This window comes from Pristis pectinata, chromosome 3, assembly GCF_009764475.1.
Source record: "Pristis pectinata isolate sPriPec2 chromosome 3, sPriPec2.1.pri, whole genome shotgun sequence".
NCBI lineage: Eukaryota > Metazoa > Chordata > Chondrichthyes > Rhinopristiformes > Pristidae > Pristis > Pristis pectinata.
Genome location: NC_067407.1, coordinates 98,675,090 through 98,697,978, shown reverse-complemented (window position 1 = coordinate 98,697,978; position 22,889 = coordinate 98,675,090). Strand labels below are relative to the sequence as shown.

Sequence of the window (22,889 nt, the reverse complement as noted above, 5' to 3'; positions counted from 1 at the left end):
AAATGGTGAGAGAGAGTAGTGTTGATGTTCAAAGGGTGGTGGGTTCCCTTGTACACTATTCACAAGGACAACATACAGCTGCAACAAATGATTAGGAAAGCAAGTAGTATGTTGGCCTTCATTACAAGGGAATTTGAATATAGTAATAAATGAGTTTTACTGAGATTGTATATGGCCTTGGTGAGACTATACATGGAGTGATGTGCATGGCTTTAGTCTGCTTACGCATTCCTCTTCGAATCAGGATTGGCTTCATAATAATGATCGAGTGATGGATCATTCCACTGTACTGGAACATTATGATGCTGATGGCCAATAATCCCTCATGGTAACCACGTTTTGAAGTACTAGATCTATTCTGAACTTATTCAGTATAGCACGGGGGGGAGGGGGGTCACATAGCTTGGTGGGTGTCCTTGGTGTGAAGACTATGATTTGTATTCACAAGATTTGTGCAATGTGATTGTACTTGTAAATACTGCCACTGTAATAGGTCACACGTAGTGCAGCTAGTAGACTTGCTGTCTCTCAGCTCCAGAGGCCAGAGTTCAATCCTGACCTATTTTTTCCCAATAAAAATATCCATATTAAAAAGAATTTAAGGTAAAAGTTTCTAGTAAATTGTTTTCTTGGAATACTTCCTCTCAGAATAATCTGATTGGTAGTTACACATAATGCTTTAATAAAATGTTTGTTTCTATTATAAAGTTTCAATTGGAATTTTGTTGCAGTAATGGAAACACAGATCCTTCTGAAGAGAAGGATCTAGATTTTGAAATCTTAGCAGAACCCAATTCATGGAGGGGACAAAAAATTGGAGATGTCACAACTGTAAGTATTCATACTGATGAGCAGTAGTTTTTCTGATGGAGGAAATTTTGGTATTTTAAAAAGTAATATTCTGAAATGTTTTACGACCTAAAATATCTACTCATTTTAAAAGAATCCTTTGGTGTATAATGCTTCAACATTATATTTATGTAGCATGTTGTCAGGGTTTCCTAATGCAGTTTTTGTTTCAGTACTTTTTGAATTACTGTGTCCATTGTTTGGCAAACAAGACAGCCAGTTTGCACACAGGAAATTTCAATAGACAGCAAATAGATGATTATGTAACATGATCTGGTGATACTTAGTGGGATTACCCTGGTCAAAATTATACCCTAATTGAAGGTCTAGTAACCATTTCCTCTAGACCATGTTGGAACTATTAATTGGGATATTCTCAATCAAACATCTTGTGTTGGCTATCTATAATTTGACAGCAGTAACCCTGTGAAAATCATTCTTTATTGAAATCATTTTAAAAGAATTCCTGTTAGTAATGAGAATCATGCAATGGTGCAGCAGTTGGCACTACTGCCACAATGCCTCATTGACCTGGGTTTGATCCTGGCCTCGGTGCTGTCCTTGGTGTAGATAAGTGGCAGAATAATCAATGAGGAATTGATGGGTATATGAGAGAGAATGAGTTGCAGGGCTATAGGGAAACAAGAAAAACATGAATGGGGCAGGTAGAAGTGTTTTCTCAGAGTTGGCATAGACCTGATGGTCCAATGGCCTTCTCCTGTGTCTTAATAAGTAAGCAATGAATCAATTAAAAAAAAGTCCTGATCATTCCTCTGTTGTGCTTCAGCAATTTTTCCTTCCTTAGGATTAGAGTATAACATTTAGCAGGAAATTGAGTAGTAGTAAACAATTTTATCAGAAAGAACAATTCTGTTGGGAGTGTGTTTCAAACCCGTGACTCTGAGTCTAACGATGGAAATACAAGGTTATTTTGCTCTAGTGCAAGTTAGTTACAATTTTATTTTAATGAAGAAAGTTTTATGGCATACCTCATTTTTAACACTTGGGGATTGAAATTGGCTTCTTATTTAGTAGCCAGAGCTAACTTTAGTCTAATTTATGCAACATCAGCACTTTGGAACTTTTCAGAACATTAGAAATCAGTAGTCAACCATAAAAGGTTTATTTATAGCTATGGATTCATTCTGCAGCAATCAAGGCAACTTATCACTTTCAGTATTTCATGCTTAAATACTTCTGGTCTCAATTTTTGAAGTTAAAATTCATTGAAGGTTTATCTACAATATTCAGATTTATTTCATTACAAATCATTAAAATGAAGATAATTGACTCTTTACTTGCATAGTATATTCTTATGGGTATCTTGTAATTTTTTTTGCTTGTTTCACAATCTCTGAATTCCTTTCATAGTTTTCACTTTTGAAAAACTGGAGTTTGCAGCTGGTATGTTAAAGTTATTAATGTTTAGTTCTATAAAATGGTAATACATGTTAATATTAAAATGTTGAAGTTACTGTTGAGTTGAATTCAATGCAATTAACAAATTACTGAAACTTAATTTGATGTTTGTTCTGTGTCCCAGAAAGTTAAAGTCTTATGAGTTATGTTTCAAGTTTTCTGCAACAGGCATAAGCATTTTTAGCTCTGCCAATGATCATAACTTGCATTCATGTATCGCCTCCAATGCAGTAAAACACTGAAGGTTGTTATAGCAATGTAATCAGAAAAAAATCAATACGGAGCCAAAAAGCTTGATCTGAGGTGTGGGTTTTCATTGTCATAAAGGAGCAGGCAAGCTGCCAATGGAGGGGCTAAAAAAAATGGGCCTCTCATTCATCTTGAAGTTGGAAAACGTGCCTAGAAATTTAAATGCCTAATTCTTTTTCCAGCATTACATAACTGGAGATAATTTATTTTTCCCCTCCACAGCATAAAAGGTGAAATTAATCATTTCCAGACCTTTGGAATGAGAGGTAATTTTTGGTGAAGCACCCTTGCAGCTGTGATAAATTTTTTCTGTCCTGGGCACACTAGATAATGCCATTTCCCATGCAGCTTTCCTTTTGGAGCATTGCAGAGGAACAATGGGCCACATTGACCTGTGAACATTGAATTAGGACACCTATCAGATAGGTGTATTACTTACCTTCATCCTCAGGACAACCCCTGCACTACCCACCAGTGATTTCTGACTTATGTTTTAACCCCACCCCACCTTCTTACCCACTGGTCCTGATCCATTACCACACCACTCCACCTCCTGACCTACAGGGCTCCAATGCTCTGTCCTCCCTATCCTACAGCCAAGCTGTGATTGGGCCTGTGACCACCAATTCCTGGATCTTAGTACCAAAAGGGGTACCAGATATTATGTTTTTGATTCTGCAAATGTGGAATGCCCAAAAGAATTGTTGGTACCCAGACACTACACCACTCTTGCAGATCCTTTGGAGTACACAAAAATATGCAGGCAGTAAAGTATCTGGAGGCTTGTAGGACAGAGACTAAAGCTAGGAAGGAATGAAGCCATAGTGAGATGAACTTGCTGTAATGGGAGCTAATGTAGATCTTTGAGCATACTTATGATGGGTGACTAAGATATTGTGAATGTTACAGTACAGGCAGCAAAGTTTTAGATGAGTTTATATTTGTATAATGTATATGATGGGCAAATAGAGCATTTGAGAAATGGAGTAAGAACATAATAGAAATATGGATAATTGTTTTGGCACAAATGGATTAAAGTAGGCTTGCAGGCAGACAGTGAGAAGAAGAAAGTCAGTTGTTTAAAAACTGAGTTTGCAAATGGTCTGAGATGGCGATTGTGGAGCAGGAGATGACATTTTGTTACTAAAGTGAGTATGAAGTAGGACTTTACCATTACAATTTTTAATTGGCAGAAATGTCAGCTGATCTGAGCCCACATGTCAGAGAAGCACTTTGATTAGACAGGCAATAGAGGTGTTCAGGGGTGTTACCTGAACACGTAGAACTGAATGTCTTCTTGTATGAAGTTGCTGACTGCTTGCTTTGATGTGCCGTATAAAGCAGCTTCTGAGTGGCTTCTCAAGCTCTTCTAAAACTCTGAAAATAATTCACTAATACACCTTAAGGAGCTTGTCTTAGAGGCTATCTTTAGGTAGTGACCTTTGGCACTGGACTAAAGTGCATTACAGTTTATCGAAAAAGTTAAAGCATGATCTGTGGCTCACGATTGAGAACCATTACCTTTTGTTAGCAAGTGAAATATGATGGATAGCATTGTTATTGTTTCTTTACAGAAGGCAGACTGAGATAATGTCCCACTTCAAACCAACAACTGATTTAATCTACATGAATGATCAGTACAGTTTTCCCATTTAAAAAAAAACTCAAGTTACCCTTTAAACATGTATTTAGTAAATAAGCTGCTGGAGCTATCTGCCCTAGACTATCAAACCAACATCTTGTTACTGTCATCTTCTCTGTCTGAGGTGGTCATGAGTCAGAAAGGCTTTTCTATTTCCTACTATCAGCCTTTGAGAGAGAAGGCTGATCAAATTAACTAATGTGACTACCTTTGGGTGTATGAACATGATGGTCCCAATTGTCATTCTCAGCTATTTGCGTAGAATAACTATGTACGTCACAGTTTTATCTGTACTAGCCAGAATGCTTGTGATTGTTCTTATTTATTGCTCCGTTTGGGTAACTAACATTTCAGATTAATCAGCACAAGCCGATAGCTTTATCTATACAGAGGTATTAAATTTTTTTAAAAATCCATCCTGGGCAACATGAGTAATATTAAGTTATACTTTCGTTATTTCCTGGAACTCTCCATAAACTACATGCAGTAAATATTACTACATTAAATACTGCATTTCTTTAATTGTAGTTTTCGTGACCAAATATAGAGCTAGAACATTTTAGTTAACTGTTGAAGTTAGAAGATCTAGAATGGATGACCAGATGATACTTACCCATCAGATTTTCTTTGGTAAATTTCATTTTTAAGAAGGCTCATTCTTAATGAGCTTCATGAAAACCATTTTGTAAGTCGTTTTTATCCTCTTTTTAGGTCCAAGGCCTTCTCCCTCACTATAATATGCTATAGACCATCTAATTACTGAGAGGGTGGACAGGAGATCTGTTGCACATCCATGTCAAGTCTGTCCAATCAAGCTACTGGGCAGGACCAAACGGTACCACTCATTGGTTTCTGCTCCAATTTTCTCATGGTTGGGAATATCTCATCTCTGAGTGCATTTCCCATCCCACCTAAATGAGATTACAAATGTGTGGAGAAAATTTCCACCAGTTCACTGGGGAGAGGGATTGAAGAGTTAATATTCTGCAGTAACCATTTTCTAATGGTTTTCAACCTCAACCTCACCATCTATGTAAGAGGCTGTAATGAGGTGGGGGGGGAATTAACTTTCAGTCTTAAGCAGGAATTATCTTCTAGCTTCCCTTAATTGGACTTTTACTCCCAAGTATCTGATCCATTATATTTTCTTCAATTTGAATTCAACTATATTTTCAATTTTTGGTGAAATTAGTGAACATTGAACTGTTTATCATCAGCAGTACTACGGAACCTAGTTCTTGTAATCATGTCTGCTTTGGTTCTAGTTTTAACATGTGCAGATGTTACAAATTAAATTGCATGGAATTGCAGGTTTTATATTTGTCAAACCCACTCATTTTTAAAGAATGGGAAGTGTCTTACCATAGTATAATATTTACATCATTCAGTTGGTCACTGCCAATTGTAGCAAGTTTTCATTAACAATCTCAGCAGAAAGGAGTGTGAAACTTCATTGACAGCTGTGGTTTGATAATATTTCCATTGTTCTTTCCAGTTCATTTTTAAATGTGAATTGATGCATTAAAGTGAAAAATTGCAAGTCTATTACTGTTCTGAATATATACTTTTAAAACTATTAATCTTATGTTGAGCCATTGCTGGACCTCCAAAAATGTTGGATAAAATGTTATTTCTTTTAGAAGCAGCAAGCATTATATTCTGAAGATGAAGAGTACACCACAGGTTCAGAAGTAACTGAGGATGAAGTAGGAGATGAAGAAGAATTGACAAAAAAACAAGGTAAAAAATTCAGAATGATTAAAAATGTTTGTTGATATTGATGCATAAACTGAAATACTGATGAACAATGTAAGCATGCACACATTGTCATAAAACTTGCATTCAATAACTTCCATAAAGAAATTCTTACTACTATAAGAATTGGCACGTTAGGATGAAAATTGATGGTGCTGGTGGACAGCTTTTCATATGACAAGAGAAAATGTCTCTTAAAAACAATCTTTCTGGTCACATTCTAGTTGTAATTTGTGGGGGGAATGTTGGTTCCAACACCACAACCATAAGTGTTCATCAAAAATTGGTCGAACAACATTGGAACAAAGTGGTGTGAAAGGTGCAATACAAATGTAATTTTATTTGTGTGATTTGGGAGGGGGCTGCCAGAGTGGTAATTGGTTGGGTTAATTTATTGCAGTTTTGATAGAGATAGGGCATTACTGGCCAGTCTTTACTGGCCATTTTTACTATTCTCGCATCAGTACTAAAACTGATTGTCTAAGGGAGCAGCTTGATCCAGTGGAGCAAATAATATCTCTCAATCTTGCTGCAAAATAAATTAAATCACAACTTTTAAGCAGAAGATTTGCTAATGCATTGAAAAACACGCTAAGAACAGTGAGGTATAATTCACACTTTACAACTGTAATGCCAAAAGGCTCTTTGGTTTACAGTCCTATGTTTCTAAACTTTTTTCAAGTTTATATTTGCCTTTCTTACTAACAATTTAGAATTGGTTTTAGGGACACAAATTTTGAATAGCTAAAGGTAAACTATTCATTCTCATAAATTGATAAAAATATTGATCTGCTTTTAGCCTATACATAGAATCATGCTTTAACCTACATTATTGATATTTGCAAGTTTCCAGTAAAGGAGAGTATCCAAGCTTGTAAGTTTACTATTTCCCTCCTCCCATACAGGTACAAGAAAGTTTAAGAAAATTACTAATCGAACAAAGAAGCCAGCAGCATCTCCTACTACACAGAAAAAAGAGAAGGTAAAGACAGATAGGGAAAGATAAAGTGGGCTGCTTCAAATTAAAATGATATGTACAGGAAGTATTCTGCTCCATTTATATCTAATCAGATCTATTTTAAGATTTCTATTGAACACAAGCAACCAATGTCCAAAATTCCTTGATGGGTGAACAAGGAGGCATTATCTTAAATTAGAACTAGGTGATTTCGGGATGACCCACCCCGCCATTGGGTAAAATGGAGAATATTGGATCAGGCATTGTGGTAGGGGAGGGAGAATTAGACTAGCACTGCTTGAAGAGTGGATGTGTCCGGGTCAGGAGCTGGTGGAGTGTAGTCAGATTGATCTGGCGTGGTGTGAAGTTGGGAATGAGGAGGCAGGTGTATGGGCATCAGGACTATATCAGAAATTTGGGGATGCGGGAGAGATATCAAATTGGCATTGTGTAAAAAGGAAGGAAATAGGGCTGGTATGTTGATGTGGGAGTTCGGGATCTGGATTTTTAACAGATGGTATTGCACGGTCAGGTTCAGCTTCTGGCTTGTCCATCGGAAGGGAAATTTTGTGCAGTGTAACCAGATTGGTGAAGGTAAGTAATTTACTTGCCTGAAAAACATTCCAGTCAGGCACTGTGCTAGTAAGTCCGTCTTGTCCTGGTAGTTCCTGGTGATGGGCAGCCCTGCGATAGCATGGTCTAAGTTCTCATGCATGGCTCCAAAAGTATTGTATAGCTGTGCCTAGAAATTCAACTGCACTCCTATATGAAAAAACATGGAACAAAGGTGGATAAACCTTTTGAGGTACAGGTTACTTTATGGTGTTGTGGAATGGATTTTAAGGGCGGATTGGCCTTTTGCTTCATTGTTCCTATCTACATTAAATAAAACTAATCCAAATGAGTCTTTATTGTGTTTACAACTTTTAGTCTAATTTTTTTTTGTTATTTCCAGGGATCTGTACGAGATGGATCTCCTTTCACGTAAGTGTCATGCTTTTATTTTTGATAGTTAACAACAAAAATAGAAATAGGATTCATTATTCAGCCTCACTGCATTTGAACAGCTTGTTTATAAAAGTGATCAACTTTTGTATAATCTTGGCAACAAAGAAAGGAGGCCATTCACTGATGGACTGACTTACTAACAGGAAACAACTTGCATTCTTACAGCATTTCCTACTATAGGAAAATAATCCTATAGAAGAAAATGCTGTAAGTACTTATGTAGTCATAAATAAAAATGAAAGGACGATTAATTGGGAGAAATTATCAAAAGCTTGATGAAAGCAGTGGAGTTAGGAAGAATTGGGATAATAAGCGAGTTGGATTTTATCTGGGTCAGAATATGGCCAGCAGGGTTATGGATGAGCTGAAATTTGAGGGTGGGAATTTGGCTTGAATGAGATGTCCTGAGGTAGGAATGAAATGCACAGAGACTGTTGTAAAGGCCACATTGTGCATGCTGCTAAAGGTAAAGTAAGAATAGTCTGGTTCAGTCTGAGACTGTTGCTGGGAAGGAAGATGGAATCTCGGTCAGTGTTTTAGATGTATGGGAGGAGCAAAAGACAGTGGCTTTGCTCTAGCATTTGGAGAGAATTGCAGTTCATTCAGAACTGGATATTGGATGAAGAGACTGATAATGGAAGCAGTAGAGAAGTTGAAAAGGAAGTAGTGGGTAAGTAGAACAAGGTGTCATCAGATCAGGAGCTGTGGAAAGGAGCAGCACTGAATTTGAACATGGCAACATGGTTACAAATTTTGGAGAGGCAAGGATGTTTGGAAATGAAGTCATCTGAGTATTTCGAGAAGAATTTCTGTACAACAAAATAAGAGAAGATATAATATGACAGTGATGTAATTCAGTTTCTTCTTCTGTTAGTGTCAGTTTTCAGAAAAGCAAGTGGGACAGCAACCGTTCGATGCGATATAATCAGGACGCCCAAAGAGAGGAAGGTACATTAACTGATGTAGAGTAAATAGTTTATAGTATATACCAAAGTACATCAATCTTTACAACTGATGTCTTTTGTGGTACCGAACAATGCAGTAATGATCTTAATACATTTTAGCTTTAACTTTCTTTGCACATGTCAGTCACACTTCCCCAATAGTAAAAAATTTCCCTTGTTTTCTATTTAACTGTAATTATTTAATCACATTTGTGGAAAGTAATACAGAAACAGAATCAAGTTATTTTAAGTTAATGCAGGCTTTACTTTTCAGATCAACGAAGGATGGTTGAAATAATTGGACATCTGACAAAGATTAGGTTTGGAGAAAAAATTGATCGCACCAAGGCAAAAGAAGGAAAAGAGGTGAGTTTTTTTTATTATTGACATCTTCTGATAATGTGAAAGTTGGTGTGTTGATCCTACATTAAATGCAAATAAAACTCAAGTATTGTTTTGTGAGTGCGTCCATGGACTCATAATAATAGGAAAGTTTATTTTGGGTAGTGGTGGGGGAAGCAAAGGTTTAAATTACTGCTATCTGTTTAGTTACTTAATCAAGTTTTCAAGTGGTAGGTACTTACTGTTCACCAAATACTTTTCAACAGTGTGTTTACTAGATCTTATTCATGCATTCAGCTTACTACTTGATGTTAATTGAATGCATGAATTTGGGTAATACAAAGCCACCTGAGATGAGCTTTAAAAATCTGTTTCCATTCACTGAAATTGGTTAAAAACGAGTTGAGCACACCCTTTTCTTTTTCAAAAAAAAGCAAAGAAAATTAGTCTTTCGAAAGACTGACAGTTTATATTTTCAGGAACAGCAATAAGAACTTATTTCTGCTTTATAAATGTACAGTTAAGCTCGGTTTAGTGAATGCACATCCCGTGCCACGTGGGAAGCAGTAGCAGCTGGATTTGCTAGAATAATATTAGAGAGGGAGTCACGTTGTAGCTTAAATGCCCTCAGGCAGAGGGAATGGATGTTTCTGCCAGCCAGACTAGGAGAAGCAGATAGGTAAATGTCATGCAGGAGTACCCAGAATCCACCACCTTACAAACAGATTTTCTTTAATGAATACCGGTATGGTTAACAGAAGAGTGCAGCCAGCAGCAGGAGCCTGGCACCATTGGACAAGAGGGATGAGCACAAAGTTATGGACATATTTCCTTACAATACAGATCATTTGTTGGCTCACATCAACCCCATTCCCCCACTAATTTTCCTTGTTTTGCCTATTCTTCCCACGTTCTTTTCAATTGCCCATAAATTCTTACACTAACCTCCAAACTCGAGGATCCAGGGGAAACCCACACAGTTACAGGGAGAACATGCACACTCTATACAGACAGCACTGAAGGTCAGAAATGAACCCAGGGCTCTGGAGGTGTGAGGCAGCGGTTGTACAAGCCCTGCCATTGTGTCACGTCATGGCACCAGGGGGATGGAAACCTGAGGGTAGGATTGGAAATCGAAGGATTGGGTATGGGGGTAATTAGGAAAGCAATAGCATGGGGGCAGGAAGGGATTATTACATAGTGTTTTGGGAAGGAGCATATAAGCACAAACTGAAATATATAGGTACGACAACCATTACTGTGACATAACTGCAAGGTGACCATAGCTGGGAACTGAATATTCAGCAGTATTTGACATTTCAGAATGCAAAGGAAAAGAGTGTGAGGTAACTCTGTTAATAAATGCCCTGCATTCTGAAGAGGGCCCAAAGGATTGGAAGGCTATGAAATGTATTCAAGAAGGGTAACAGAGAGCAGGAAATGCACATTATGAGAGGTCCTGGGGAAATCACTGAAAAGACTTACTAGGGTGGAGGCCCTTAAGATTTTAAAAATGTGAGATAGGGCGGGCATTGTGGAGGAGGATCAGAACCAGGGTGCTTAAATGCACAATAATCTTTAATTATTACAGAATTAAGGAGAAACAATTTAGTGGGTGTTAGACTGAGGAAGTAGTAGGATTGATACATTAGGGGAAAGAGGGACAGTAGCTTATGTTGATGAGTTTAGATAAGCAAGGATCAGAGGGGACTTGTTCTGTTAAATGTAAAACTATGACTAAGCCATTATATTGCTTAATTTTAAATACACTACCATTTTTGCAGTTTGCTGGTGGCATTTATTCCAGATTGGAATCTCAGTTTAAACCCTGTCAACCAGCAACTCCTCGTCAGAATAATTCATCACAAAACACAAGGTAAACTGGATTTCTAGTTTTGTGATTTAAAGAAATATAGATATAAAGCAGTTATTATCTGAAAGCTTTTTACAATGCCCCCTAACTAGTGGAATGAAGATTACAGGTAATTATATTTCACATAAACTTTTGCATTCAGTCTCAATTTTGGAGTGTACATCAATTGTTTTGTGTTATTTGTACCATTTCACCATTTTAATATAGATGGGTCAGTGGTTAACAAGGTGGTATTTAGTAGGGAGTTGTGACAATAGAAAATAGTTTTCATGTAAAGGACCCACCTGGAGTGTAAAACTTAGAACTGCCTGATAACAGTGTGGGAATACTACTTTTGTTGGTGACTAATTGATAACCTATTAAGCTAAACAAATTATTTGCTTTTCTCAGATTACCCCAACAACATTATCTACACAGATTCTACAGTTTAGGAACAGGCTGAGTCCAACAGGTCTATTTAAGTGTGTATACGATACAAGATGCCTGTCATCCTTCATCTCGCTCCCTCACCAAATCCCATTAATCTGACTTAACTAGATTCCCCTAAATGCTGAATTCTTTGCACAGCTCCCTGAGCTTCTCATTTAATTTCAGTAACTAGCTTATTTTAATGATCTTCCCCCAGTAGATGTAATTTTACAGAACTCCATCAGGTCATCCATCTTTTCTCTCAAAGAAAGCCTCTGCTTAAAGGTCTTTCCTTTATATAAAAATATTGGGCACAACTAATTTTCCAGTTTACTCATTACTTAACATGACACTGAAGACAAATAACCTGCAGTTGTAATTTTATGAGTGCATGATTTTCCTCATATGTATCTTATTTATTGCTGTGTCTGAGTCCCTCAACCAATAGTGCTGCTGCTGGCAATGTGCCCACCAGTGACTGGTTTAATTATGCTAATTGGTTTAGAGAATGCAGTTATTTATTGAAGGGTGTGCACTAGCTTGTTCTGAAAGTGTGTTGCTAAATGTGGTGCAACCTAGATGGGTGAATTAAGTACGTGTGCAAGCTGCCATGGTTTAGTTGGAGGACCTCCTATGGATAGAACACACCCTCTACACCTCTACCAACATCAAAAAACATCGGTTACTGCTCCATCCTAGTCAAGCCATTATTGCATCGTTACTTTCTCCAGCCACAGTGCACCTTCCCTGTAGGAGGTACAAGTTGGCTTTAAATAGTACAGGATAACAAAGTGGCTCCTTTAACTCTCACCTGAGGGATGCAGCCACTTAACAGCTTTGTTAGCACCAATTGCATAAGGCAATCATTTTAATTAGCAGGTAGCATGACATGTGTATATTTAAGTATCACATTTGCTTTACAAAAAGATTGAATGTGTTTTACTCTCTCACCTCTAGGTCCAAGGCCCGCTTATCACAATTGCGCCCAACGTAGTGGATCCCAGAACCAACAGGAATGAACTCATGATAAACGCCAACCTCCACAGCAATTTAAACATGCATGTTTATTAACATTAAATACCTAATCAAGTACAATGTGCGAATAGTTTTCATAACTTTTCTGTAGACTGCCCAGATTATATCATGGTATAATGCCATTTAAACAATCAACTCTTCTGCACTTGACAATATTCAAATTTAATTCAAATAGCTTAACTGCACTTACTGTATTTGGTGAAATGTTTTCCACTAAACTTTTTAGTGTAGTTTTTCTGGTTTTCTAAAAATAACAGCAAGTTCATAATTTTGTGAACTATAGTTAATACTTCACATAGATGGTTTAACTTACAAAGTTTTGAACTTTAAATTGCTGGGCAATTCTGAAAAAAATTAAAAACTGGTTGGCTGCCATCTTGCAGCACTCAAAGGAATGAATGGCCTGTATATTTATAGGAGAAAAATGTTTTAATTTCCTACCTCTTAGCTTCATATTTGATTTGAATTTTATTGCCACATGGAAATTCCTTGGGATTACATTTTCTACTAATTTATGAAAAGTGGGGATTTTAAAAGCCATTTCTAGCATTCTGCACTAATTACATTAGTTTATACAATGTAAAAAGGTTGTACCAAAAATAGGCTCGCTAACTAAAACATTCATTCGTTATCCTTATTTTTCACATTTACAAAATAATGGAAGCAATTCTATACTCTTCATTTGAGCAACTAGAAACATGGAATTTTGCTGATGGCCCAAAGAGCTCAAGAATAATTATGCGAATTGAACAGAGTAATATGAATTCTTGAGGGTTCATCTCACACATTTATATATGTATGAACAGCTGTTGTAAAAGTGTTTTGCACGTACTTAAATAGTTCCTGCTTGAAATGCATTGCAAGCAGTGCAGTATGTGCATTTTCAGGTATGTTTTCAGGAAATCAACAACCAATAACAATTGACTGAATAGCCAGTAGATATTAAAAGCAATTGGAATAACAATTATATTCACCCTGTGCACCCAAACTTAAGCTGTTGCCTGTTCAGTAACTCATTTAGATGTCACTTTTGATACTTTGTATATTAGTTTTGTTTAGAAATATCTAAGTGAACCTTTTGAAAGATATTCGTTAGTGGCATACAAGACCATTATTGTAAAATTGGTTATAAACACAACTGCTGAATAACTCCAAAGTTTGCAATGACATTAAAGCTTATTTTGAATGACATTTGTCATGTAATCAATTTTTAAAAGTAGTTTGCTTCTGAAATTAGTTACCATTCTGCACAGCTAACTTTTGATTCAAACAGTTTCCTTGACTTGGGTTAATGTGACTTATCCAGCACCAAACAGACTAGGCACCTACTATTCTAGTAGGGTTCTTGTCTTTTACCTCTGTAAATACCTGTATAACTTCTGGTACTGAACTGGTTTCTGTCCTTTGACACAAGCGGTTTACAAAATATGGTAAAGCACAAGTATATCATGATATTCCATCCACTTTAAACAAGATAAGCTGATACATAAAACTCTGAGTATATCCAAAGTACACTGCTGTTAATATTTCTCTGAAAGAATTCCTAGGTTTCTTTACAGAAGTCATAATCAATATCATACTTTATGTACACACTAGAAATTCAATGAACTAACAGATTTAAGTAATGTAAGAGTAATAGGCCACATTGCCCATCAAGCCCTCCCCACTAAGGCTGTGCCTCAGCCTCCACTGTTCTATAGGGTGCTAAGTTCTGAAGATTCTTCAGCCTTAAATAGCCAACTCTAGTTGGCTCCCTAGTTCTATATTCTCTCAAGGGAAAACTTCCTCTCAGCATCTCCCGTATCAAGCCCTCCAACACTTTTCCCATGAAATTTCTGCACTTGTATTAACCGTTCCCTGAAACCACCTATCTAGGTATTGCACTGAGAACTTTCTCTAGTTTGTGTGATATGTTTATTATTCAGTCAAGGAGATCAGTTGTTCAGTTTCAAAATGGCTCATTTAATATTGATTTGAGGATTTTTAATTAAATGCAAAATTACTCAACATTTCACATCTTGAGTATTATTTGTGGAATGTTATTCATATGAATTTTATCTAGGTTACCAGTCAATTTGTTAATATAAAGTTTATTTGGTTCAGTGGATCAACTTTTGTTTTTAACCTGTAACAAAAAGTTATAAATCACACCACCCTAGAATTTGGATACAAAAAGATTCTCCAGTGATGGTCAGTGATGGGCAGGCATGGTGTGTAGCGGTTAGCATAACGTTTTAGTGCCAATGACTCGGGTTTAAATCCGGTCACTGTCTGTAAAGAGTCTGTACGTTCTCCCCATGTCTGCGTGGGTTTCCTCCGGGTTTGATGTACATGTGACTAACAAAGATATCTTTAGAGATTATTATCAGTTCAATTATAAAATCAGTATTTGTTGCTGCTATACAGCCTCTTAGAGTAACAATGGATACATTGTTCATTTTCTGTCGAGAAGTAAAAGGCAGGTCAGTTTAGCAAAAATGCTTTCTTTTTGAAACATGGACTCATCCAGTCTGAACTGATGTAAATGAAAAAGAACTCTTTTAGGGAATATGAATAAAATTTGTTTTTGGTATAGAATGACTTTTTTCCCCCAAATTGATCAATCACAAAGTTGGCTGTAAGTCAACAATATTAAGATAATTTAAAATATCTTTGTATAATTAAAATACATCAAAGGTCGAGGCGATTAATAAGAGTTCTGTGAAACAAATCTGTTTGAGAATTTGTATTAAGATTTGCCTAACCAAATGATGGCATATATACCAATTTAGATCAGTCTGAGGGTTCAATTATTGCATACCTGGGTTAACCTTTGACATACACACGCGTGAGTTAATTCACATAAAACTGAGGGGGCAATTGAACTCAAGACAACATCCAAAGGGATCTCATTAAATATCAGGTATAATGCAACATCTAAATTACCAAAAGCTCACTAGTATTAACTGCTAAAATAAAATTCAACCTTGACATTTGTAGTGAGTTTGAGTAACTTAAGGCTTTTCTTAAAAATATCCTTTGAGTAGTTTCACCTGTACGCAATTAATATCATTTGGCACACACGTTTTCCCTTCTACCTTTCACCCCTACCTTCACAATATTCAAAAGTTAACACCATCCAGGCAACTGCATGACTGACACATCATCAACCACCCTAAACATTTACTCCACTTGTATCATGGCTGCACTGTGCATTATTTCAACAGCTTCTTACAAGCTTTACCAGTAAGAGTAACCTGCTCATGAACATCATCAACTGTAGGTTGTCTTCAAGTTACCGTAAAACCCTGATAATCCACTAACTGACCATTTGAATCACCAGGTAATGTTTCTCACACTTCCCCTAAATTCACGGTCCACTCGCTCTCCTTGGGGAGTTCACTGGAGAATTTATTATAGTAAATTCTGTGTAACATCTTAAAAAATAACTACAAGTGTGTTGGAAGTATTAATATGGAGAACATCCAATAGTCCAGAAAAATCCACCAATCCAGCACCAAACTCTCAAGCATGCTAGACTATTGGAGGTTTACGGTACACACTATTCTTAAACATTGGTTAGCTTAAGTCCAAGAACTCCTTCCACAAGAGCACAGAAGACATTCAGCTATGGGTTGCAACAATTCACCAAATTCAAACATCACTTTATCTAAAACTACCCTTTGGGGCCACACTTTTCAGTCTTTAACAATGTTTCCATTTGAATTCAATGTGGCTAGGGACAATTATAAAATAGGCAAAACCAATGTGACAAGTAAATTCAGAGCCAGTCTTTCAAACATTGTAGGAGTAGTTCAAATAGTCTAATTAAGATAACCAGTGGGAAATCGTTGCTGCACTAATGTATACAAAGGCAAAGAGATTTCTAATGTTACATTTGTTGCTCTAATTCAGTAAATTCAATGATAAAGTCTGTGGGATTTGTATTTGCCATTAATAAACATATCAAAACATTAAGGAAAGCCATTTGTAATCATTGTACTTCCAAGACTTGCCCAAAATTTTTAATTATTTTCTTTCAGCAGTTTCTAAGAACTGATGCAGGTTGATAGCTACAATATAGAAAATATTCACCTGAAGCTTTAAAAAACAATATTCATTAGTGTTCAGTGGTTGACACCCTGTTTATAGATACACCCTAGAATGGCTTTCCTTTCCAGTTGACTACTGGTGTGATAATGAGAGGATACGTGACTCTCAATGCAGGAAATCAGAACAGAGTAAGGAAGAACAAGTCGTTGCAGATCTGTGTCTTCAGAGTATTTTTGTAAATATAGCCACTATGATATATTTAGTTTCACTATCGCTTCCCTGATACTACATGGTTGTTAATGTAACCGGGCTTATCTTCATATGTCAGAACCATAATTCTCTATAAGATTATGAGACATTTTTAAAGGAAAAACTCGACACTGAGTCAACATAGATTGTGCAAACATACCTCTTTAACTGCTGCATTGATTGATGCTTGCAAGAAGGATGCTTGTTTTCCCCCTCTTGCAAAGATGGGCAACCTGTTCTGAACTTAAAGAAAAAAAAGTTCAGCCAAAAAAGATGTTCCAAAGCTTACTAAGAAGCTGTATACTTAAAAGCAGGTTTGGACCTTAACACATGTAGTTCAAAGGAAAGACATAATGTATTAATTTTCTTTACCCTCAATGCAATGCTGTGGACAAACCAGAGGATCAAAGAGTAAGCTTGCTGATGTTTACACTCTTTTACAAATAGTTATTATTATAAATAAATTGAACTATTATTTATTTATTATAACAGCTACAACATTTTAGATTTAAATTTTGGGCAATGATAGCTTGAAGGTTTTAAATAATCTTGTCACAATAAAAAACTATTTGCATATTAGATAATATATGTTGAATGTTGATTAAGGGGCAAATCTAGCTCACCCACATTAAGAAAAGTCAATTTCTTACTCCACGAACAGGTTTCAAAGAGAAAATTTGGTGTGCAATATTCAAATGTGGCATTTCTATCAATTGAAGTTTTCAAATTTTTCTTTATATTAAAACTGACAACTCACATTATTTTATCAATAAACCAGGTTTATTTTGATTCAGATATACCGTTGCAATCACAAAAGTTTCATGCAACACCTATTCTAATCAGACAACTATTCAAGATAGCGTTTTCCAATTACTGGACAAGCTGACTGACCACACCTAACGTATTCAGCAGGACAGAATAGGTTCTGAACATCATATCTCAAGTCCTGGCCTTGGAATTCTCTGACAGTCTTTTGCTTCTCACTGGCTGTCAAAAGCCTTTTAACAGATTTTAAATGCTTCTGATGATCAGAAACAGATAAAATCTATTCAATTATTTTAAAATTCTATTGTTTTTATTTTAAATTGTAATTAAAATAAAAACATTACAAACACTTAAATACACCAAGTTAAAAACTTAGTTTTTCCTTCCAAATCTCCGCACTGAGAATCCATATTGAAATGATTGGTTTCTCCAATCTTCATCAAAATTGGTTGGATCGGAGATAGAGAATCCCCAGCATAATGTTAGCAGGACAGGGGCTCCGCTGTTGGACTGCATGGTGTACTGACATGTGTTCCTCATGATGTTCAGGAAGTGCAGAGGCCACATAAGCCTGTGCTTACATGAGAGCAGCTAAATAGTGGCAGATCCCTTTGGAACTGCCAGCCACAGTCAGCATGACTTAGCCCAATGCCTCTCCCAAATTTGGGTACTTCAGAATGCTAAACTGGTAAATTAACGTCACCAGCATTTAAATATGGTATGTTTAATGTCTCTCTCCATGACCTTTCTATGATGTTCTTAACCAATGGAGAAATCAAATGGCCAGACACCAAGCTTGTACCACGGGCAGCCACTGTACCTCGTGCCTCAATCTCTTTAATCATCCCCAATACTTAAAAATGGACAAAGAGAATATACTGGATATGCCAAGCAATTCAGGTAGCAATCATGTAGGGAAATATCATAACAGGAAAAAAATCTCTAGCATGTGTGCTAATGACAGAGCTCGAAAGAAAACTCTAGAAAAGCAACATTCTTTCTTCAAATCTTTAGCTACTCATTGACTGGAAATCCAGGCATGGGATCACAAGACAACACCTCACCTCAAATCCTTTCAGACCCCAAGCACAGAAATGAAATAAGGTGTCACTGTATGCCACCATAAAAGTAGATGCTACTTTCAGAGCAGAGAATTTACCCCAATCATTTGTTTGTAGAGGGAGTTATCACCAATGCAATACACTTTAGAGTGGGTGTCCAACTTTGCATCTGCCTAGTACATCATCCTTAACCAGGCAACAAGGTAACCTCAGTCCTTGGCAGCAGCAGAGGAGCAGAAGTAGAGTACATGCAAGAAGAGGAAGTGGCAACATCTAGGTAGGCAACAAGAAATTTGATTTCAATATGCAGACGCCTGTAAACCATCTGACTCTCATTTGACCTCAGTAACACAATACAAAGCACACCTATTCAACATTCAACCATATTTATGCATTCACGCGTCCAACATATATGTCAACTTTTTAACAGAGGTGCATTCCCTTTGTGATTGTACTCTGCATGCCTTTAACCATATTGAGTATTGCTCCACAGTGGCTGCAGCATGACTGCTGACTTGCAGAGGAGGAGACTGCTGATGATTATCTCAAGCAGCTTTGGACCAAAAAAGAACTATTTTCACACTGCGTTCTTGTGTAGCGGACTGGGTTAGCCGATGGATATCAGGAAGGACAGGATGTGGAAAGGGTGGGAGCATAAATATCATTCTGAGTGGGTTATTCTGAGTTAGTTATCTGAATGTTAGTTAATCCTCCTGAAAGAAAGAGATATGTACTTGTATATTAAAGTTGCCTCGAATCAGGTGTGAATGACATTAATGATCACGTACAGGAAATAAACATTATGAAAAGATAAAACAGCATCTACTGACTACTTTTACACAAAAAGCCTGCAAACCTTTACAGTTGCGAGACCAGTTCAGAATGCGTGCTTATGGCTTTTCTGTCCCTTGCTTCCATTTCAGACCACTATCCTATAGAGCATCCTTCACAAACAGGATCTCTCAGTTTTCACTCAATGCTTCAAGATTATCTGCAATTAGAACAAATAAACATAACTTTTATTATGTATTCCAATATGGTCAATATAAATGACTATTATTATTTTTCTTTGCTTGTAATTTCAGGATTCAGGTATTTATAATTCTCTTTGCCATCAACTTAACAATTCTGGAATATCACACACATTGTTTGATGCTCTTTTTATTTTGTTATCCTTTTGCATATATTTCCACTCACAATTTAATTAACTATGTTGTCTCTATTTAAAAATAATGGCAATATAAACTGCCCATGAGCACAATGTGAAAAATTAATATTAAAATTAATATATTACAAAACTCAGGAATATTGATAAGACTCACCTTTTCATTGTGCATCATACATTTTGTGTGTTCTCAATACCAAAGTAATCCTCAACATTAGAAATGTTTAGCCCATGAGCACTTTAAATACCTAGTTCAAGATCAATTAAAATGCAGAGGCTGGAATGACTTACAATGATATCAGTGAGTGTCAGAGTTAAACTAAAGGCTGTTCCTGATAAATGCTTACAGAAATGCTTACAGATTTTGATCCAGTAGTGACAATTTTTATAAGTAGTTACTGATAAATCCCCAAAAATACTTAGAAATGCATTACATCCACTTTGTTTGAATATGCTACTGTAAAACTACTGATCAAAGAACACGTTCTATGATCTTTCTATTCATTACAATTGACAAAAAGAGAATGAATCAGTGTTATTTTCATTTTAATTTTGTAATAGTTCAAATATTAATTCATTCTTGACTTCATTTTATTCATAATATTTGGCAATTAATTTTGTGTGCATCAAAAAACATGGAGAACAATATAAAGTTCCAATTTTTATTTTGTGTGCTTTATTTCCACCATGGGAAACCTGTCAGATAAAGCACCTTATTTATGCCAGTTCATGTCTACAGAGGATTCTTAACAGAATCAAATTAATCGTGGTTGGTTTAGTATACAAGTAAACAACTTAATTTGGATAATAGAACCACGGAGATTTGAGGCAAGGTTGCCTCCTTTAATAGAGTACAAAAACCGGCAACAAAAGACACAATATTATACACAGTAAAAATGCAATATTTTTAAATTACATCATACAATGTGAGAAGAACAAAAATCTCTGTAACCCTTCACACCTAGATACACCCCAAATCTGGATGAAAAGCCACAACAAATTACTTCTATGTAAAAGCTGACCATTAATATGATTTCCCTTGAGAAATATGCTGTAAATGCCTTTGCTTTAAGTTATCTAGAAATGTGTTTAGTTTTCCACTTATCACATCTTCAAGCGCATAACCCTAACACACTGGATTTCTCTTATGGCTGAGATGCTTCTTCATACAAATAGCTAACAGGCATTCAAGCAGGAAAAATGTCACTTGACAGTGAAGCACAAAGCATCAGATTCAACAGGCAGAACAGAATTAAACGAAACTCAAACTGTATTTAAAAAGGACAAAACTAGTCATGCTAGTAGTCTCATCAAGAAGTGGGTTGGTTCCCTCTGCTCAATATTCGTGTGACTGCACTAATAGTAGATTCAATGGTCCTGCACAAATTATCTAAAAGGTCCTGCTGTTGCATGTTAAAGAGTCCTCTGGAATGGGTACAGCTGTTGGATAAACCTGTTTCTGGGTCAAATGACGGTAGATTTTGAGCCTCACAGTTCCTAAGGTCAGTCAGATCAGATAAAACTGCAGCAGCAGGTGGTGGTGTAGAGGGAGAGTCAGAATCATCTTCATTCACACTAGTTTCCTTTTCTGAACTTAGTAGTTCCTTCACCACTTTACAATTGTCTGCTGCATCCTCTCCCTGCAACTGTTCTACAGAGTCCTGGGGCCTATTGCTGATTAATGTCTCATGTGCACTCAAGGAAGAAACTTCCATTTTATCTTCTTTAATAGAAATAGGATCAGGGGTTGGCGGGTCTTGTTCGGTGCCTGGATCAATGACTGTTGAATCTCTAGTTTCAGTGTCTGAGGTACTGCCCGGGGTTAATGCATCCCTAGGTTCTGTCCGAGTATCACTGGGCGTGCTATGTCCTGTGCTGTTGTCCAGCGGATGTTCTTCATCACTGCTAACACGCCTCCTTTTAACAGGAGTGGCTCCTTCATCATCTGTTAAATAATAGGGGAAAAAAACATGTGAAAACTGTGCACGTACTTCATAACCAAATATCAGGAAAGAGGGATAAAATAATAGTATTCCAAAAAAAACAAAATACTGCATATGTTTTGAAATCTAAATCTTGAATCAACAGGCTTTATGATACAATGAAACAGGAGCAGAGATCAAGCACTTCTGTGATTGCTGGAAGGTGGGAGAATCCAAATAAAGAAGTGGATTGATAGTGTAAAGTCAAAGAAGTTAATAACAGGACATAAAAAACTAAAAGGTCAGCCTGGAAATGGTTTAAGTAGAAGCAAGGTCATTATATGAAATTACCAAAGGTAAACTCTCGATGTTGGAAATATGAAATGAAATGCTTTCTCTGAAATTCTTGAACTCATTGTGGAAGGTCTTACTGTACCTTGTCAGAAGATGGGTGTTATTCTTCAAACTTAAACTGGGCTTCACTGGAACAGTTTGGAGGCCAAGCATAGAGCAGTTAGAGTGGGAATCAGACGGAGAATTATACTGAGAGGCAACCAAAAGGTCAGGATCAAGTCTCTGCACAGCAGTCATTCACAACATAGAGACCACCACATCATGAGAAGCAAACTGGTAGGTACTGCTGTAAATGGAGGAATGAACCAGAGCATCACAAAGGAAATGATCTCTTTGAAATACTCAAAAGAGCAGGGAAGATATATCTGGTGCTAGCAACTCAACAAGAAAATATCAGAAGTCAGAAATTTGTTAAATGTACAGGCAGGAGAGATAGAAGGTGAGGAAAGAGAAATCAAGTCCTGATTCTAACAGGGGAGAAGCAAGCAAAAGTGTGGAAAACGGAACAGATGTGGTCAAGGGCTCTCTTTGTGGGGAATCCTAGATGGTTGGAAAAGAGATACATATTAAGATCAATAGAATGAAGATTAAACTATAGCCAGCAGACATCAACAGAGAAAGAAAAACTTTGAGAACGAAGTAGCATCAATAGAGCAATTAATGTAGCAGAAAAAAGAGGTGACGGAGGGGACCTAAAGCAGGAATGAAACAAAATATTGCACATATCCCAGAGAGGCAGGATTAGCATAGATTTATTTGGAAGAACTCAGTTAAGTGAAAATTTGTTCAATGCTAGAACAAGTTCAGTCAAGCAGAGGAGAGAGGAGGTGGAGAATGACCTTCCATTCAAGAGGCAAAG

The 22,889-nt window shown here is 36.7% G+C and overlaps 2 protein-coding genes across 12 annotated transcripts in view; one reads left to right on the top strand and one right to left on the bottom strand.

Moving 5' to 3' along the window:
- Window positions 1–13,572, top strand: part of sanbr (SANT and BTB domain regulator of CSR) — a 54,394-nt gene extending 40,822 nt beyond the window's left edge. For all 5 annotated transcript variants that reach the window (XM_052011933.1, XM_052011932.1, XM_052011930.1 and 2 more), the window contains 9 exons: window positions 732–831; window positions 2,221–2,253; window positions 5,800–5,899; window positions 6,820–6,896; window positions 7,828–7,856; window positions 8,755–8,828; window positions 9,099–9,190; window positions 10,951–11,042; window positions 12,405–13,572. In XM_052011933.1, coding sequence (XP_051867893.1) covers window positions 732–831; window positions 2,221–2,253; window positions 5,800–5,899; window positions 6,820–6,896; window positions 7,828–7,856; window positions 8,755–8,828; window positions 9,099–9,190; window positions 10,951–11,042; window positions 12,405–12,441 — 634 coding nt within the window. In that variant the 3' untranslated portion in view covers window positions 12,442–13,572. The remainder of the gene's footprint in view (window positions 1–731; window positions 832–2,220; window positions 2,254–5,799; window positions 5,900–6,819; window positions 6,897–7,827; window positions 7,857–8,754; window positions 8,829–9,098; window positions 9,191–10,950; window positions 11,043–12,404) is intronic.
- Window positions 13,573–20,408: 6,836 nt separating this feature from the next.
- Window positions 20,409–22,889, bottom strand: part of usp34 (ubiquitin specific peptidase 34) — a 186,246-nt gene continuing 183,765 nt past the window's right edge. For all 7 annotated transcript variants that reach the window (XM_052011351.1, XM_052011354.1, XM_052011353.1 and 4 more), the window contains one exon: window positions 20,409–21,699. In XM_052011351.1, the coding sequence (XP_051867311.1) occupies window positions 21,065–21,699 (635 nt within the window). In that variant the 3' untranslated portion in view covers window positions 20,409–21,064. The remainder of the gene's footprint in view (window positions 21,700–22,889) is intronic.